We start from the raw sequence: 16,550 nt of genomic DNA, 5'->3' as shown, positions 1-16,550 counted from the left end.
TTACAAGAACTTTGCCATTATCAAGGCCACTGGCAAATGAAAATAGTTTTAAAGCAATTTAACTATAACTTGCATCCAACCATCCATGTTTTGCATGGATATTCACACTTTAGACCCAGTGTCCACTTTTGTAAGCAAAAACCAACATGGATTCAAATTCCTGCAGCCTTCCCAAATTGCCCCATGAGCTAGTGGTTCAATTCTCAAGAATATCAAGGTCATGCAGTTAAAACCTAAAGGGCCCATTTGTCACATTGATCAGTAAATATAATCTGTAAACAAGTTGTTAATGACACAGACCCTGTACACTGTGACTGATGGGACACCATGCATTGTTGAAAAAAATTGGCCTTAGATAAATGGTTGTTGGCAGAGACTTAGCTGAGAGAAGGACAGAGATCCCTTTGGGCACCAGGGAATTTAATTGGCAAAATTAAAGCCAATGCAATGCCTAATCCAAGCAGATGCCAACACTGGACACTTACTGCTCCTCTGGAGAGAGGTTGCAGATGGATAATCATTTAATTTATTTATGGTAAGTGAAAAGGTTTTAAAAAGGAAAATAAAAACACTCAGGAATGGGTTGCAAAGCAATGGATTGTTATTTTATGATGACATTGACTTGCTTTTTACTCTAGCTCAAAGTTACGGAATTGGATTAGCTTAGTTTCTGTAATTGTGGGATTCTCATCCTGCACAGCCTTGTCTTATGAAATAGTATAGTCAATCTGCCAGGAATAAATTGGAAGAGCAAGGACAACCTGTTGGAGCTTGTGGGGGAGGTGTGATGCTGTCAAACCAGCATTTCAGATAATTTGTCCAAGGAATATGAGTGCGTCGCCATTGAAGATGAGTATTTGTGCTTCCGGGTTTCCCACGCTCCAGGCAGCCAGATCAACAGGCTCGCACCAGCACCAATGTGAGGCACGGGCCATTTAAACCCCAGGGCATCATCACCATTTTGCATGAGAATCTCGGGAACAACAGGAAGACTGGCAGGCAAGAGCAGGATTTTGGACAGCAGGAAACCGCCACTGGAGTCCTGCGGGAATGGTCTCTGGCATTAAAGTAAGTTTTCCAGGGGGTGGGGGTTGCTGGGAGTCAGCAAACGATCAATGTCGGGGAAGGGGTGGAAGCCCAGGGCAGGATTGGCTGAACACATCAGCAGGGGGCCCTGATATCAGGAGTGGCTAGCACTACTTAAAGGCAGCCTGCACCTCTTAAAGGGAGGGGGGTGCATTGTGGTTGCAGGAAGTGGTGGGAATCAATTGGGAAGTGAATCTGTGCAGCAATATTTGAAGAATGGCTGCGCCTGCGTCACAGCGTCCACCAAGTTTCTCGGATGATGCACTAGAGGCCTTGATGGTAGAGGTGGAGAGAAGCAGGGGCATCCTACATCCGCAGGGTCAGGAGGCCCTCCAGACATATGCTCAATAGGCAGTGGGAGGAAGTAGCGGATGAGGTCAATGCCAGGAGCATAGCGCCAAGAACATGGATGCAGTGCAGGAAGAAGTTCAATGATTTGACATGAGTGGTCAAGGTGAGTGAGTTCAACTGTCAAGTGGCATATTTCACCAACTGCATCACTAACCTCATTCACTGCTCCACGCACTACACCCCCCCATCAACCACCTACCAACAAACTCTTTCAATCAGTACTCAACTCTTCCAATCAGATGCTTCATCTCACCCTCACACATTACCACTGTTGCAAGCCGCACACCCACAACTCACAGGTCACACACTGGCAGCTATTCAACCATGACAGCCACATCACCCAAACATCTTGCAGAACACTAACTGACACACTTCCCTTTTTCTTGCAGGAGATGGTGGTGCATAACAGTAGGCAGAAAGAAAGAAATGGAGGAGGACAGGCACGTCTACACGTCCTAACTCTAATTGAGGACACAGACTGTTGCTTTACAAGCTCAGACTGCTGCTATCGTGACTCTGGATACCACTGTTGAAAGGGGCTTCCAAGGCATCTAAGCAGTCCGGCAATCTGTTCTCCAGCAGATCACCAGAATTGCTGAGGCGCTGCCTCAGGAGATTGGCAGTGGTGACGTGGAAGACGAACCTGCTGTCCTCTTTTAGGATGACAACATTCCTGCTCCCGCCTGTGCCCTTACTGTTGCCTGTCAGCCAGCCAGGCCAGACTGCTGCAGCCCAGGCTGAGATGGTGCAGTCTGAAGCCGGGCCCTCTAGGCCCAGAGCTGCTCGAGGTCGTCCTTCAAGCCATCTGCAGTCTCCTCAATTGAAGGTCAGCAGCCTTCCACCACCCATGCTCCAGCCACTGGGGATGCACCTCATAGGAGCACTAGGAAAGGTAAAGGCACAGGAACAACAGGCACTAAGGGAATGCACAAGGGTGAATAATCTCATTTTGTTTGCATAATTTCATGTGTTAATTTATAAATGTGGATTTGAATTTGCACTTGGTGGTGGTTTTTATTTCTGTGATGAGTTGAGGGAGGAAGCGTTGCTTGAGGACACCTATGCAAACTGCGAGATGTTGCTTATATCTCCAGCGGCAGCCTGAAAGGAGCTAGAACCATAAAAATTAAGCGCCACGGTTACCTTGACAGCCACAGGCAATGCTGTCCTTGCCCTGCTCTGAGGCTGCAGTTATGGCTGCAGCAGTTGACAAATTTCAGTCACGACCTCTTTAGCGAACCTCAGCCGTCTAATGCACTGGTCGTCGCTGAAGCTGAGGTAAGAGAATTGGTCCCTGGAGACCCTCCTTGGAAATGGATTCCTGCTGCGTGCCCTGCTCTTCCTTCTCCTCCTCCCTTTTCTAGCAGCTTGTCCTGCTCTGCGTGGCCTCTCTTCATTCTCCCAGTCATGTTCAATTCCCAGAGGAAGCCCTAGCAGGCCACCCATGGCTGAAAGCAACTTTTTTTAGCGCACTATTTTAAATGCCACTAATAGTACTGCAAGACCAGCTGCAAGACAGTATGGAATATTGCAACTTTAGCCAAGTATAGGAAACTTCCAAACACATGTACAATTGCACCAGCAGCCAGAATAAATAATCCAGCAACTATCCTGTAACTCCTGCATGATCCCTTTAAATAGCGCTGGTGGGGGAACCTTAATGCCGTTTACATCCTGTTCAGCTGTGCGTTGGCTGGAGCATGGAGTTCCAAAATGTCGCCGGCTGCTTCAAATCAGCGTTGCACACTGACCTGCATCGTAATCTCCCTACTCCACATGCTGCTGGCAGTCATTAGTTGCGTGTGCTCAAACGCCTTCGCCAAGATGGCGTCATACGCACATCACGCCAGAAGTTTGCGCGCACATCTCGGATGCCATTTTTGGGGCTTAGGTGTCCGCGTAGCACTACAAAACGGACGCTACATGGCCCAATTTCGCCCCCAGTATGTGTTCAGGTGAAACTGGTTGGAAAAACGTAAAACTAGATACATGATTGAACTGTTGTAGACTTCAAAAAAATAAACCACTAAGTGATATCAGGAACATAATCCAGCTGCCTAAAAGGCAAGTGAGTGACATTTGTATGACTTCTTATTGGTTGTATTTTTCAGTAAGCCACTGAGTCTGTCACATGTCCTATTTATACCACAAGTTCACTGGTTTTAACAAATATTCAAGTTTTTTTTTCCAATTATATTGATAGCATCTCTATTACCCTGTTGTGGGGACGTGTCAGGATTCTTCAAAGAAATCTGCCATACACTTGTGCACAATTGCTGTCAGGTGGGTCATGTGCCAGTTTCTCAGTTCAGTGTGGACCTGGGCTGCAGGTCAGGAAATAGCAGGGAACGTTTCTCACTTTGTGCAGAAAGTTAAAATGAAAGAGATGGTACTTGGGAGAGTACATTGATCCGAGGATCCTTTCCTGTGAGTAGATACACTGAGAGAAATGGGTTTATAGAGCAACCATTACTGTGTGTCATTAACACATGAGCAAATTGATAGTATGTACAGATGGAGCCCACGTAATTACCGCTTCTTGTCTAGTGTCACTCTATTTTAAAATCCCGGTCATTTTAAATAGCTCCTTGTGTAATCCATCTTTAATCTGATAATTTTACCTCTTCATTGCTGATGATTTCCCAGTGCTACTTCTTAATGTATGGTTTTCATGCATATGTGCGTTTTGTTGCCTTAGGACTAAAGATACACTGAGTTACATGAAGAACTAATGAAAGAAACATGGGGGGAGGAGGGGAGAAGAGATTTCCTCCGTGCACTACATGTAAAAAAAATGTAGATTGATTCTTTATAGTGGTATGAATTTAACAAATAAAACTATACAACTAAGTTTGTAATTTTGGGGTTTTCTCTTCCACCATTAGCTTTATGTAATATTCTTCAGTTGAGGCTCATCAGCATTGAATTCTATGTTTTACTAGTTTGTTGACATGTGTGCCAATGTACTGTGCCTCAAGGCACTGTCTTGTCCATTCTGTTTGACAGCACAAAATGCAGCCAAAGAAATGTTAATGAGATAACAAGCATTGATTTCAATCACAGTGATCATGCTAGGCATGCCAACCTAAGTGCAATAAAAGGAAGTGTGCCAAATTAACTACTTTTGCCTCCTTTTATGCACTGCAAAAGAGACAGCTATGAAATGTCATATTCTATGCATTGTGGCACACTTGTATTTGTTACATTGTAAATGGAACACATTTTAACATTCCTGTATTTTTCCCCCTCCCTCCATTCTATATTTTGAAAGTTATTTTTTGCTTTGCACACCCTCCTTCATTTGAGTGAAGCTCCACTTGCTGAGACCTCATTATTTGGAAAGCTGTTGGAAAGAATCTAAATCTCACCATTAATGCACCAGTGCCTTGAGCCAACTAGGCGCCTTCTTTCCTGCATTGTTGTCATTGCACATGTTCACAACTCTACTCAAACTAGCCAACATAATAAAATGTGATAGAAATTGAACTAAATGGTTCATCAGAATAAAACTGAATTCATTCATGGATAAATAAAGAGATGGCCATGGATAAATGAAGCAGTGAGAATAAAATGATATCTAAAGAAAAAAGCATATGCAAAGTACATAAATAATAAAGGAGAGTTTTTTGATGAGATAACAGACAGGGTTGATGAGGGCAATGCGGTTGATGTGTATATGGACTTTCAAAAGGCATTTGATAAAGTGCCACATAATAGGCTTGTCAGCATAATTGAAACCCATGGAATAAAAGGGGCAGTGGCAGCATGGATACAAAATTGGCTAAGTGACAGGAAACAGAGAGTAATGTTGAACAATTGTTTTTCGGACTGGAGAAAGGTATACAGTGGTGTTCCCCAGGGGTAAGTACTAGGACCAGTTTTTTTGATATATATTAATGACTTGGACTTGGTTGTTCAGGGCACAATTTCAAAACTTGGAAGTGTAGTGAACGGTGAGGACATAGGCTGGTGGAATGGGCAGACACATGGCAGATGAAATTTAATGCAGAGATGTGCGAAGTGATACATTTTGGCAGGAAGAATGAGGAGAGGCACTATAGACTAAATGGTACAATTCTAAACGGGGTGCAGGAACAGAGAGACCTGGGGGTATATGTGCACAAAACTTTGAAGGTGGCAGGACAAGTTGAGAAAGCGGTTAAAAAAGCATACGGGATCCTAGGCTTTATAAATAGAGGCATAGAGTACAAAAGCAAGGAAGTTATGTTGAACCTTTATAAATGTTCGTCAATAGCTGGAGTATTGTGTTTAATTCTGGGCACTGCACTTTAGGAAGGATGTGAAAGCCTTAGTGAGGGTGCAGAAAAGATTTACTAGAATGGTTCCAGGGATGAGGGACTTTAGTTACTTGGATAGTCTTATGATAGACTGGAGAAGCTGGGGTTGTTCTCCTTGGAGCAGAGAAGGTTAAGAAGAGATTTGATAGAAGCGTTCAAAATCATGAAGAGTTTAGATAAAGTAAATAAAGAGAAATTATTCCCATTGGCAGAAGGATCGAGAACCAGAGGACACAGATTTAAGGTGATTGGTAAAAGAACCAAAGGCGACATGAGGAAAAACTTTTTTACGTAGCGAGTTGTTATGATCTGGAATGCGCTGCCTGATAGGGTGGTGGAAGCAAATTCAATCATGTCTTTCAAAAAGGAATTGGATAAGTACTTGAGGAAAAAAAATTGAAGGGCTACGGGGAAAGAGCGGGGAAATGGGACTAACTCGATTGCTCTTACAAAGAGCTGTCATGGGCTCGATGGCTGAATGGCCTCCTGCGCTGTAACCATTCCATGAGAGGATGGCAAAAGAGAATATGAAGAGCTTAGGAACGAAGTTAAGAAGACAGTTAGGAAGGCAAAGAGGAAATATGAAATGAAAATATCAAAGAATAGAAAAAGAGTGAAATATCCTGCAGGCACACAAGTAACAAAAGGAGAATTAAGATAGGGATAGAGCCACTAAGGGATGAGCGAGATAAACTCACAGGAAGTTATATGGAAATGGCAGGGATACTAAATATATACTTTGCCTCAGTTTTCACTGAAGAGACCAACAAAGAGGAAATGACACTAGAAGAACGGAAGAGGAAATCACTACAGTTAAGATAGAAAGAAAGGAGAGACTAAACAAACTGGATAAATATAAGGAGAACAAGAGCCTGGGTCCAGATGGATTGCAACTGTAGATATTCAAAAGAAACAAGGGAGAAGATAACACAGGCACAGGTAACCATATATAAAAACCCAATAGAAAAAGGAATAGAGCCAGAGGATTGGCAGATAGCAAATATAATTCCTATTTTCAAAAAGGAGATAGAACTAATCCAGGGAACAATTGACAAGTTAGCTGAACGTCAATGTCAGGAAGGATGCCAGAATCTTTGCTAAAAGATCAGATAACAAAACATTTAGAGACGGAGAATATAATAAAAATAGTCAGCATAGATTTCTAAAAGCAAGGTCATGTTTAAGCAACCTTATTGAATTTTTTGAAGAAGAGAAAGAGTAGACAAGGGCAATGCAGTCGAGGTGCTATGCGTGTAATTTCAGAAGGCCTTCGATAAGGTGCCACATAAGAGTCTCAGGACAAAGGCCAAGGCATGTGAAATCAAGGGCCAGATAGCAGAATAGATTGCAATATGACGACAAAACAGTCGGTAAGAGTTAAGAGAAATTTCTTGGACTGCAAAAGTGGGAATTGGTGTCCCACATGTATCTGTGCTGGGAACACTATTGTTTACCATATACTTAAATGATTTGGACTCAGGAATTGGAGATATGATGTAAAAATTTGCAGATGATACAAATGGGGGGTATAGCTAATCATGTGGAAGACTGCACCAAAACACAGGAAGACATAAGTAGGCTTGCAGAGTAGGTGGATGAATGACAAACGAAATTCAATGTAGCGAAGTGTGAGGTGGTTCATTTTGCTGGAGGAATAAGGAGGCCTTTTATTCCTTGAAGAGTAAGAAACTAAATGGGGTAGAAGAGCAGGGAGATGTGGAAATACAGATATCTAAACCGTTAAAAGTAGCAACATAAATTGTTACAGCCATAAAGAATGCAAACATAGTCTTGGGGTTTATTTCTAGAGGAATAGAATACTAAAGCGTGGAGGTAATGCCATTTATTCAGAACCTTGGGTTGTGCTCAGTTCAGGGCTCCATACTACAGAAAGGATATTGAAGCACTGGGAAAAGTGCAGAAAAGATTTACAAGGATGTTACCAGAATTGAGAGGATGCAACTATCAGGAAAGATTGACTAGGCTGGGGCTCTTTTCTCTAGAACAAAGAAGACAAAGAGGAGACTTGATAGAAGTCTATAAAATTATAAGGGATTCAATAGGGTGGAATGTGGACTAAATATAAATATAAGATAGCCTCTAACAGATTAAATAAAAAATTCAGAAGCAATTTCTTTACACAGAGAGTGGCGAAAATGTGGAACTCGCTGCCACATGGTGTGGGTTGAAGCAGATAGCATTGTTGGATTTAAGGGGAGGATTGATGCGTACATGAGGGAGAAAGGAATAGAGGGAAATGGGGGTAGGGTGGGAAAAGATAATTATCGTGGCAGGAACCTCGTGGAGTATAAACACCTCCATTGACCAGTTGGGCCGAATAGCCTGTTACTTTGCTGTAGATTAAATGTAATTCTGTGTAAGAATTAAATTTATTTTTGTCATTGGTGTTGGTGCAAACTTTGCAATTATATAAAAACGTATAATATAAAAATTTTATTTTTCGAACAAGTTAATTTTCAAGATCATGTAACTTTAATTGGATTCCTGGATTTTCAAACATTTCATTTTGGGGATTTTTCCACTGGTTTGAGAACCCATTAAGCATGAAATCTATGTTTTTAATAATTAAATCACACCCATTCTCTGTTCCTTTCAAAGCCTATTGTGTATACTAGAACATCTGCAATAGCCTTAATGCTGAATTGCCTAACCATCCAATTGGCCGATCTCATAGGGGATGCCAAAATTCAAGGTATCATCTTGGAATTTGGCCATGTGTTTACACTGCTGTACCTCTGAACTCCAACACTTTAATGTTGGTATGAGAACTGTGTGTGCAGTTTGGCAGTGTTTATGTTGCCAAATTACATTGAATCAACGTGAATGCTGGATTTGTTCTGACACCAGCTTGGCAGTAAATTGAGTATGTGTTAAACAGGGGAAAAAGGTACCTAAAAGCTCATGCATGGAACTTGGGCTAATATGCATTCTTATTGTAGTGTAGACTTTAGTAGTTGTAGCACTAATTATTATTAATAAATAGTATTGATAATTTAGACAAAGGGTCAAGACTAGGCTTCAAGTCTGGGTAAATCATGAAATAGTGGTTAGTCAACGCTAAACTTGGATTTTAAAACATTGTAGGAGGAAAGGAGGACTGGGGGAGTTTGGATTCCATCATTTGAGGTCCTGGGAAAGAATTGATTAGAGTACACAACTGCAATGGGCCTTGAGAGTACAGCAAGATTTCTGGGCACTGTTTTTGCTAGGCTCAGAAGGAAGTCAAATATGTAAATAAATTGAAGAGTTCATACTTTTAAAACTGTTTTAAGTTGTTTAAATTCAAAATCTAAAATATAGTTGATTGTGTTCCCCTTCTAATTTCTTTGCAGTGAAAGTGTTCAGCCCAGTGAAATCATTCAATTGAACTTTGAGATGGAAAATTTTACCAGCCAGTCAGTGACAAGACGTATTATGTGGCATGTTGACTACCGTGGAAAAAATCCTCCTCCAGATTCGGACAAGGTGGTGACAGAATTGACGGTGATCCAAAGGGACATCCGTGCCATTGTACCACTCTCCATGGTGAGTTTTTGCACAGTTTTGAAGTTAAGCTTTATTGGTGAATGGTATAGTGACATGGCTTTTGGTGTTCCTTATATTGTGGAAGTTTGTTCTGCCTTTTCAGGGGAAAAGGCAGATAGCATATCTATTGTGTGATACACAGAGAATGGAAGACACAGAACTTTTGCTACAGCTATGTGCATGCTGAGTGTTTTTACAAATCTCCTACACTTCTCTTTCACATCCTACTGCCTAGGCTGTTATTGCTCATATGAGTTGGAGACATTGAAATACATTATTCAATTCCAAGGCATCCAATAATTTAAATGAAGCAATATCAGTAAGTTATTCCTTCTGAAAATTATACACATTTATTTTTAACTTCCAAACATTCCATTACCTTATAAGTGGCACTGTCAACACTGTAATGTTTCTTTCATGTTTTTGTGCTTTACAACATGCCGCATAAGGTTTCATTTATGCGATGGTGTCATCACATCATAAGCATAAATCTGTTCAAATAAATGAATCACATAACACAGTTAAACACCACACTAAATCTCCAAGGCTTTGGGCCTTGGAGCACTAAACCAGGCCTATCAACAGTTCCAGATTCAGCAGAGATCTTGTGCATGAGATTGCAATCTTCTGAATTAGTCCCGACAGGGTTCACTAAATTAATGTGGTGCAGTAGTCCTAAGTTGAATGTTGAAATTACTTTGGTGCATTCAGAATACGAATGCATTATGAATTGTACATTTTCTCTTTAGAACAAATCCTAATATGAGTAAGAGGTTGTAAACTATATGAACTTATGGCTTGATTTAAGTCTGCTTGAACAACTAGTTACACCGTTTCAGTATTTTGAAATACACTATAGTACTATAACGCTTTGGCCTGGATTTTCCAATTGGCATTATTTTAATACCAGAAGTAAACTAATTAAAATAATTGGGATAACACTGTTGGGAAAACCCTGGGCTTTGCAGTTACTACAAGAACAACGAACTAGCAATCACCTATTCAACTGATATTTTGCTAGAATACAGTGTTAAAGTCTAAATCATCATAGAAATGCATAGAACTTTCAACACTGAAATAAGCCATTCAGGCCAACCAGTCCGTGTTGGCATTTACTCTCCGCTCGAGTAAATAGTCCGTGCTGCTTTTAAATATCAATCTATCGAAATTGTTATTTGACATTAATATTCTTTTGTACGTTTTTGCTGAACTGTAAGTGTTGATGAGCAATACTGCCAAATCATTGGAGTACAAGTTTAAGGCCATCGTGCTGAAGCTGTGGTCAGGCTGTATCAGAGTACTGCATTCAATTCTGGTCACCGAGGCACAAATATAGGAAACATCCAAGCCCTAGAAATGCTGCAGAGAAAGAGGCGAGTTATAGGGAAAGGATAGGAAAACAGACTTTTCAGCTTTGAAAGGAAGAGACATTATCGAGGTTGTCGCAGTTTTTGGATTTTCACTGTAGATATTTCCTCACCAATCCTTTCCAGTTCTCAAACGTTCAGTCACTTTTTGGCACATCTATTCTCTTTTCTCCCATTTCTTTTCCCATTCTCTCCTGAAGATGCTAATGTATCCTTAGGTACAGTTCAATAAAGTCAGCAGCTCTTCAGTAACACACCGAATGAACATTCTTCATGTGTAAGTCTAATTTGTGAGCAGCAGGAGACTACGTCATCATGGGGTCAGGAGGCAGCATCACGGCCAAATCTGATTCGTTCCTCACCAAATGTCCACAAACTGCATTGTCCAGCAAAGATCACTGAATAGCAATTAAGAGCAGAATTCTAAGGTCAAGCATAACACTCCTAATACAGTCCTGGTTAAGAATGTTTCACTCAAAACTGATCAAAGCTCTAGTCTGGGACCTCCATGCTCTGTTTAATTCAGTATGACAGCAGATAGTGCATGTATCCACTGAGTTACCACATCTGTTGTCTTTCGAATGACCGCTTACTATTCCCTGTTGAAGTGATCATTATGTTTCTGCCATTACATTTCAGACCTGTCAGTGGCCTATTATCCAGTGAGCAGTCGAATTTTGGCGATGGAAATAGAAACCTAAGTTTTAGACCTCTGATGGGTCACTTGGCAAAGAAATATGCAAATGAGCCATATAGACCAAACTAGATCCAAAGCTAATACCCGCAAGAGATGCGAAGGATAGAAAAGGGAAGAAAATGGGGGGTGGGGGTGAAGGCCTGTGTTTGAATCCAGTGAAAGAAAAACAGACAAATGTCTACCTTATTATGTCTCTTAAAAACATTCCAAAAGACTTCACAGATAATTCAATACTTCTGCAATCACTGTTGTTATGCAGGCAATGCAACAGCTATTTTGCAAGATCCCACAAGCAGCAGGGAGATGAATGGCCAATTAATCAGTTTTCAATGGCATTGGTTGAGTGAGGAATATTTCTGTGGATATCAGGGTCCGAGATTCCATGGGAGTTCTCCTGGTATCTCTCTGTAACCTCAGTGGGAGATCAATGGCACCCCTGAAGAAGCAGCATAAATGGTTAGAATATGCCCAAACTTAAAATGGACGTGAATCAACATAAACAATCGGAGCCCAAGGAAAGCGCCGATCCCAAACCATATATTTATTCTTTAAGTATGAAAATTTAAGTTTCAACTCATTTAACCATCATTCATGTACATCAGGCACAATATATTTAGGTACCTGCACTTGGGGAAGCTTTTTAATTTTTAATGTGACATACTTACACCAGAAAAATGCATTAAAAAAATAGATAATACAGAGTGGGCCTCAGTGAGGATGAAAAAAATTCAAGAAATTGCATTTAAAAGATCAGAAAAATGACTTTGCTTCCTGCTGCGCCTGAAAATCTGGTTGCAATGTTAATTTCTGGGGAAGGTGGGACCTGTACAGGCTGGCGGGTTGCACCTCATCGGAGCTGGGACCAATGTCCTCACAGGGAGGTTCGCTAGTGCTGTGGTGATGGGGGGGGGTTAAACTAATTTGGCAGGGAGATGGGCACCAGGATGTAGCATTAGAAAGGAGGAATAAGGGGCACAAAGGATCGGGAGAGAAAGATAGCACTAGGGCAAGAAATAGTATGGTATTAGGTAGGTTCAGACTAAGAAAGAGTACAAGAAAGTCTAAGACTGCTTTGCAATGCATGTATGTAAACGCACGAAGCATGGTGAACAAAGTTGGTGAGCTGCAGGTGCAAATAGCCATGTGGGAATATGATGTCATGGCGATAACGGAGATCCGGGGATGAGGGGGCGGACATATGAGGAGAGGTTGAGTAGATTGGGACTCTACTCATTGGAGTTCAGAAGAATGAGAGGCGATCTTATTGAAACATATAAGATTGTGAAGGGGCTTGATCGGGTGGATGCGGTAAGGATGTTCCCAAGGATGGGTGAAACTAGAACGAGGGGGCATAATCTTAGAATAAGGGGCTGCTCTTTCAAAACTGAGATGAGGAGAAACTTCTTCACTCAGAGGGTGGTAGGTCTGTGGAATTTACTGCCCCAGGAAGCTGTGGAAGCTACATCATTAAATAAATTTAAAACAGAAATGGACAGTTTCCTAGAAGTAAAGGGAATTAGGGGTTACGGGGAGCGGGCAGGAAATTGGACATGATTTTAGATTTGAGGTTAGGACCAGATCAGCCATGATCTTATTGAATGGCGGAGCAGGCTCGAGGGGCCGATTGGCCTACTCCTGCTCCTATTTCTTATGTTCTTATCTGGCTCAAAAAAGGGCAGGATTGGGTACTAAATATTCCTGGATACAAGGTGTTCAGGAAAGATAGGGAACAATAAAAAGGTTGGGGGGGGTGGCAGTATTGATTAAGGAGAATATTGCAGTGCTGGAGAGAGAGGATGTCCTGGAGGGGCCAAGGACAGATTATATTTGGTTAGAGTTAAGAAACAATAAAGGTGCCATTACACTACTGGGTGTATTCTATAGGCCACCAACTAGTGGGAAAAATATAGAGGAACAAATTTGCAGGGAAATTACAGAGAGGTGCAAAAGCCATAGAGTAGTGATAGTGGGGAACTTCAACTATCCTAATATAGACTGGGATAATAATGTAAGGGGCAAAGAGGGGGAGGAATTTTTGAAATGTCTTCAGGATAACTTTCTTGACCAGTACGTTTCCGGCCCAACGAGGAAGGAGGCATTGCTGGACTTGGTTCTAGGGAAAGAGGCGGGCCAAATGGAGCAAGTGTCAGTGGGGGAGCATTTAGGGATCAGTGATCATAGTATCATAAGGTTTAGCTGTGGAAAAGGACATGGTCCACTCTAAAGTAAAAATACTCAATTGGAGGAGGGCCAATTTCAGTGGGATGTGAACAGGTCTAACCCAGGTAAATTGGAATCAAAGACTGGCAGGCAAAACCGTAATTGAATATTGGGCAGCCTTTAAAGAGGAGATGGATCGGGTACAGTCAAGGTACATTCCCACGAGGGAGAAAGGTAGGGCAACTAAAGCCAGAGCTCCCTGGATGACAAAAGAGATAGAGTAAGATGAAGCAGAAAAAAGGGGCGTATGGCAAATCTAAGGTTGAATACACAAGTGAGAACAAGGCAGAATATAGAAAGTTCAGAGGGGAAGTGAAAAAGGAAATAAGAGGAGCAAAGAGAGAGTATGAGAATAGACTGGCAGCCAACATAAAAGAGAATCCAAAAGTCTTCTACAGGCATATAAATAGTAAACAGGTAGTAAGAGGAGGGGTGGGGCCGATTAGGGACCATAAAGGAGATCTACTCATGGCCAAGGTACTAAATGAGTCTGTCTTTACCAAGGAAGAAGATGCTGCCAGAGTCTCAGTAAAGGAAGATATAGTTGAGATACTAGACGGGCTAATAATTGATAAAGAAGAGGTACTAGAAAGGCTAGCTGTACTTAAATAAGTCAACTGGACTGGATGGGATGCATCCTAGATTGCTGGGGGAACTAAGGGTAGAAATTGCGGAGGTACTGGCCATATTCTTCCAAGCAGCCATATGATACGGGGGTGGTGCCACTGGATTGGAGAATTACAAATATTGCACCCTTGTTCAAAAAAGGGTGTAAGGTTAAACCCAGCAATTATAGGCCAATCAGTTTAACCTCAGTGGTGGGGTAACTTTTAGAAATGCTAATCTGGGACAGAATTAACAATCACTTGGACGAGTGTGGATTGATTAGGGAAAGCCAGCACAGATTTGTTAAAGGCAAATCGTGTTTAACTAACCTGATAGAGAGGGTAGATGAAGGCAATGCAGTTGATGCGGTGTATATGGACGTCCAAAAGGCGTTTGATAAACTACCGCACAATAGGCTTGTCATCAAGATTGCGGCCCATGGAATAAAGGGGACAGTAGCAACGTGGATACAGAATTGGCTAAGTGACAAGAAACAGAGTATGGGTGAACAGTTGTTTTTTGGACAGGAGGGAGGTGTACAGTGGTGTTCCCCAGGGTTTGGTGCTGGGACCAACTGGCTGCTTTTCTTGACATATATTAATGACTTGGACTTGGGTGCACAGGACACAATTTCAAAATTTGTAGATGACACAAAACTTGGAAAGGTAGTGAACAGTGAGGAGGATATTGACAGACTTCAAGAGGATATAGACAGGCTGGTGGCATGGGTGGACATACGGCAGATGAAATTTAACACAGAAAAATACGAAGTGATACATTTCGGTACAAGGAGAACGAGGAGAGGCAATATAAACTAGAGGGCACAATTCTAAAAGGGGTACAGGAACAGAGAACTCTGAGGGTATAGGTGCACAAATTGTTGAAGGTGGCAGGGCAGGTCGAGAAAGCAGTTAAAAAAGCATACGGGATCCTGGGCTTTATAAATAGAGGCATAGAGTACAAAAGAAAGGAAGTGATGATGAACCTTTATAAAACACTGGTTCGGCCACAACTGGAGTATTGTGTCCAGTTCTGGGCACCGCACTTTAGGAAAGATGAGAAGGCCTTAGAGAGTGTGTAGAAGAGATTTACTGGAATGATTCCAGGAATGAGGGACTTTAGATATGTGGATAGACTGGAGAAGCTGGGGTTGTTTTCCTTGAAATAGAGAAGGTTGCAAGAAGATTTGATAGAGGTATTCAAAATCATGAAGGGTCTAGACAGAGTAGATAGAGAGAAACTGTTCCCATTGGTGGAAGGGTCAAGAACCAGAAGGCATAGATTCAAGGTGATAGCAAAAGAACCAAATGTGACATGAGGAGAAACTTTTTTTACACAGCAAGTGGTTAGGATCTGGAATGCACTGCCTGAGGGGATGTGGAGGCAGATTCAATAATGGCCTTCAAAAGGGAACTGGATAAATGCTTGAAAGTAAAATAAAATTGCAGGGCTACGGGGATAGGGCGGGGGAGTGGGACTAGCTGGATTGCTCTTGCATAGAGCCAGCATGGACTCGATGGGCCAAATGGCCTCCTTCCATGCTTTCTATGATTCTGTGATGCCTGAACAAGCGCAGTTGGAGGTTAATCATATTTTGTTTGGGGGCTTGGTCAGCTTTATGGGTGGAGATTCGTTAGGACGGAGGGTTTGATGGACGGACGTAAAAGATCGAGGAGACTTGGGCGTGTTGTAGTTATGCGCTTAACCCACTTACACCCAACATTCCGTGATCTTTTAAGCCATATAAATTGTTTGCACCCAGGGTGTATCTGGGGGCAAATACAGATGAAACTCCAGGCCAATGCTTCGGTCTGGAATTTTCTAGAATGGCGCAAAAGGCAACTTATGCCATTAATTACAACATTGCGTCCTCCTATCCTCATGTTGCTAATTTACGCTGAAATCTCCTGGAAAAGCAATTTGAATACACCACAGCAAGGTTAATATGAATCAGGGACCTCATAAGCAGCACAGCCAATGGCTTACCCTGTAAATCAGACATCAGATAGATTCCTTTGCAATTAACTCATTTATTGTTAACATGCAGACTTGGTGGGTACACAATATCAGACAGCACTGAGTGTACAGGACAAAAGCATTCCTCATTCAAAGATTCAGGCAGGCTGAACAGGGTATGACTCACAGCTCCATTAAATGCCCTTGTTGATTAAAGTGCAACCCAGGCAGTGGCCGAGCAGCTAATTTTCTTACCTTTCAATTTGGTGCAAAACGTTACAGCAGGCTGGCAGCAATCCTTTTAGAAGTCACCTGTCCTTCTTGACGCTGTAGCTGTAAATGGGAAGAGACCCTCTCAGTTTAAAGCACCTGTTTGGTGGATGGCAATTTATGGCAAACTTTATTGTGAGATCTGAACCTAAT

The 16,550-nt window shown here is 41.9% G+C and overlaps 1 protein-coding gene across 1 annotated transcript in view; it reads left to right on the top strand.

Annotated features, from left to right (window-relative positions):
• tmem132e (transmembrane protein 132E) overlaps positions 1–16,550 on the top strand; it is a 621,750-nt gene that overhangs the window by 326,617 nt on the left and 278,583 nt on the right. Inside the window, exon 4 of the mRNA XM_068008053.1 lies at positions 9,089–9,281. Within this exon, the coding sequence (XP_067864154.1) occupies positions 9,089–9,281 (193 nt within the window). The remainder of the gene's footprint in view (positions 1–9,088; positions 9,282–16,550) is intronic.

Source organism: Heptranchias perlo, chromosome 28, assembly GCF_035084215.1.
Source record: "Heptranchias perlo isolate sHepPer1 chromosome 28, sHepPer1.hap1, whole genome shotgun sequence".
Taxonomy (NCBI): Eukaryota; Metazoa; Chordata; class Chondrichthyes; order Hexanchiformes; family Hexanchidae; genus Heptranchias; species Heptranchias perlo.
This window is presented reverse-complemented; position numbering and strand designations above follow the sequence as displayed.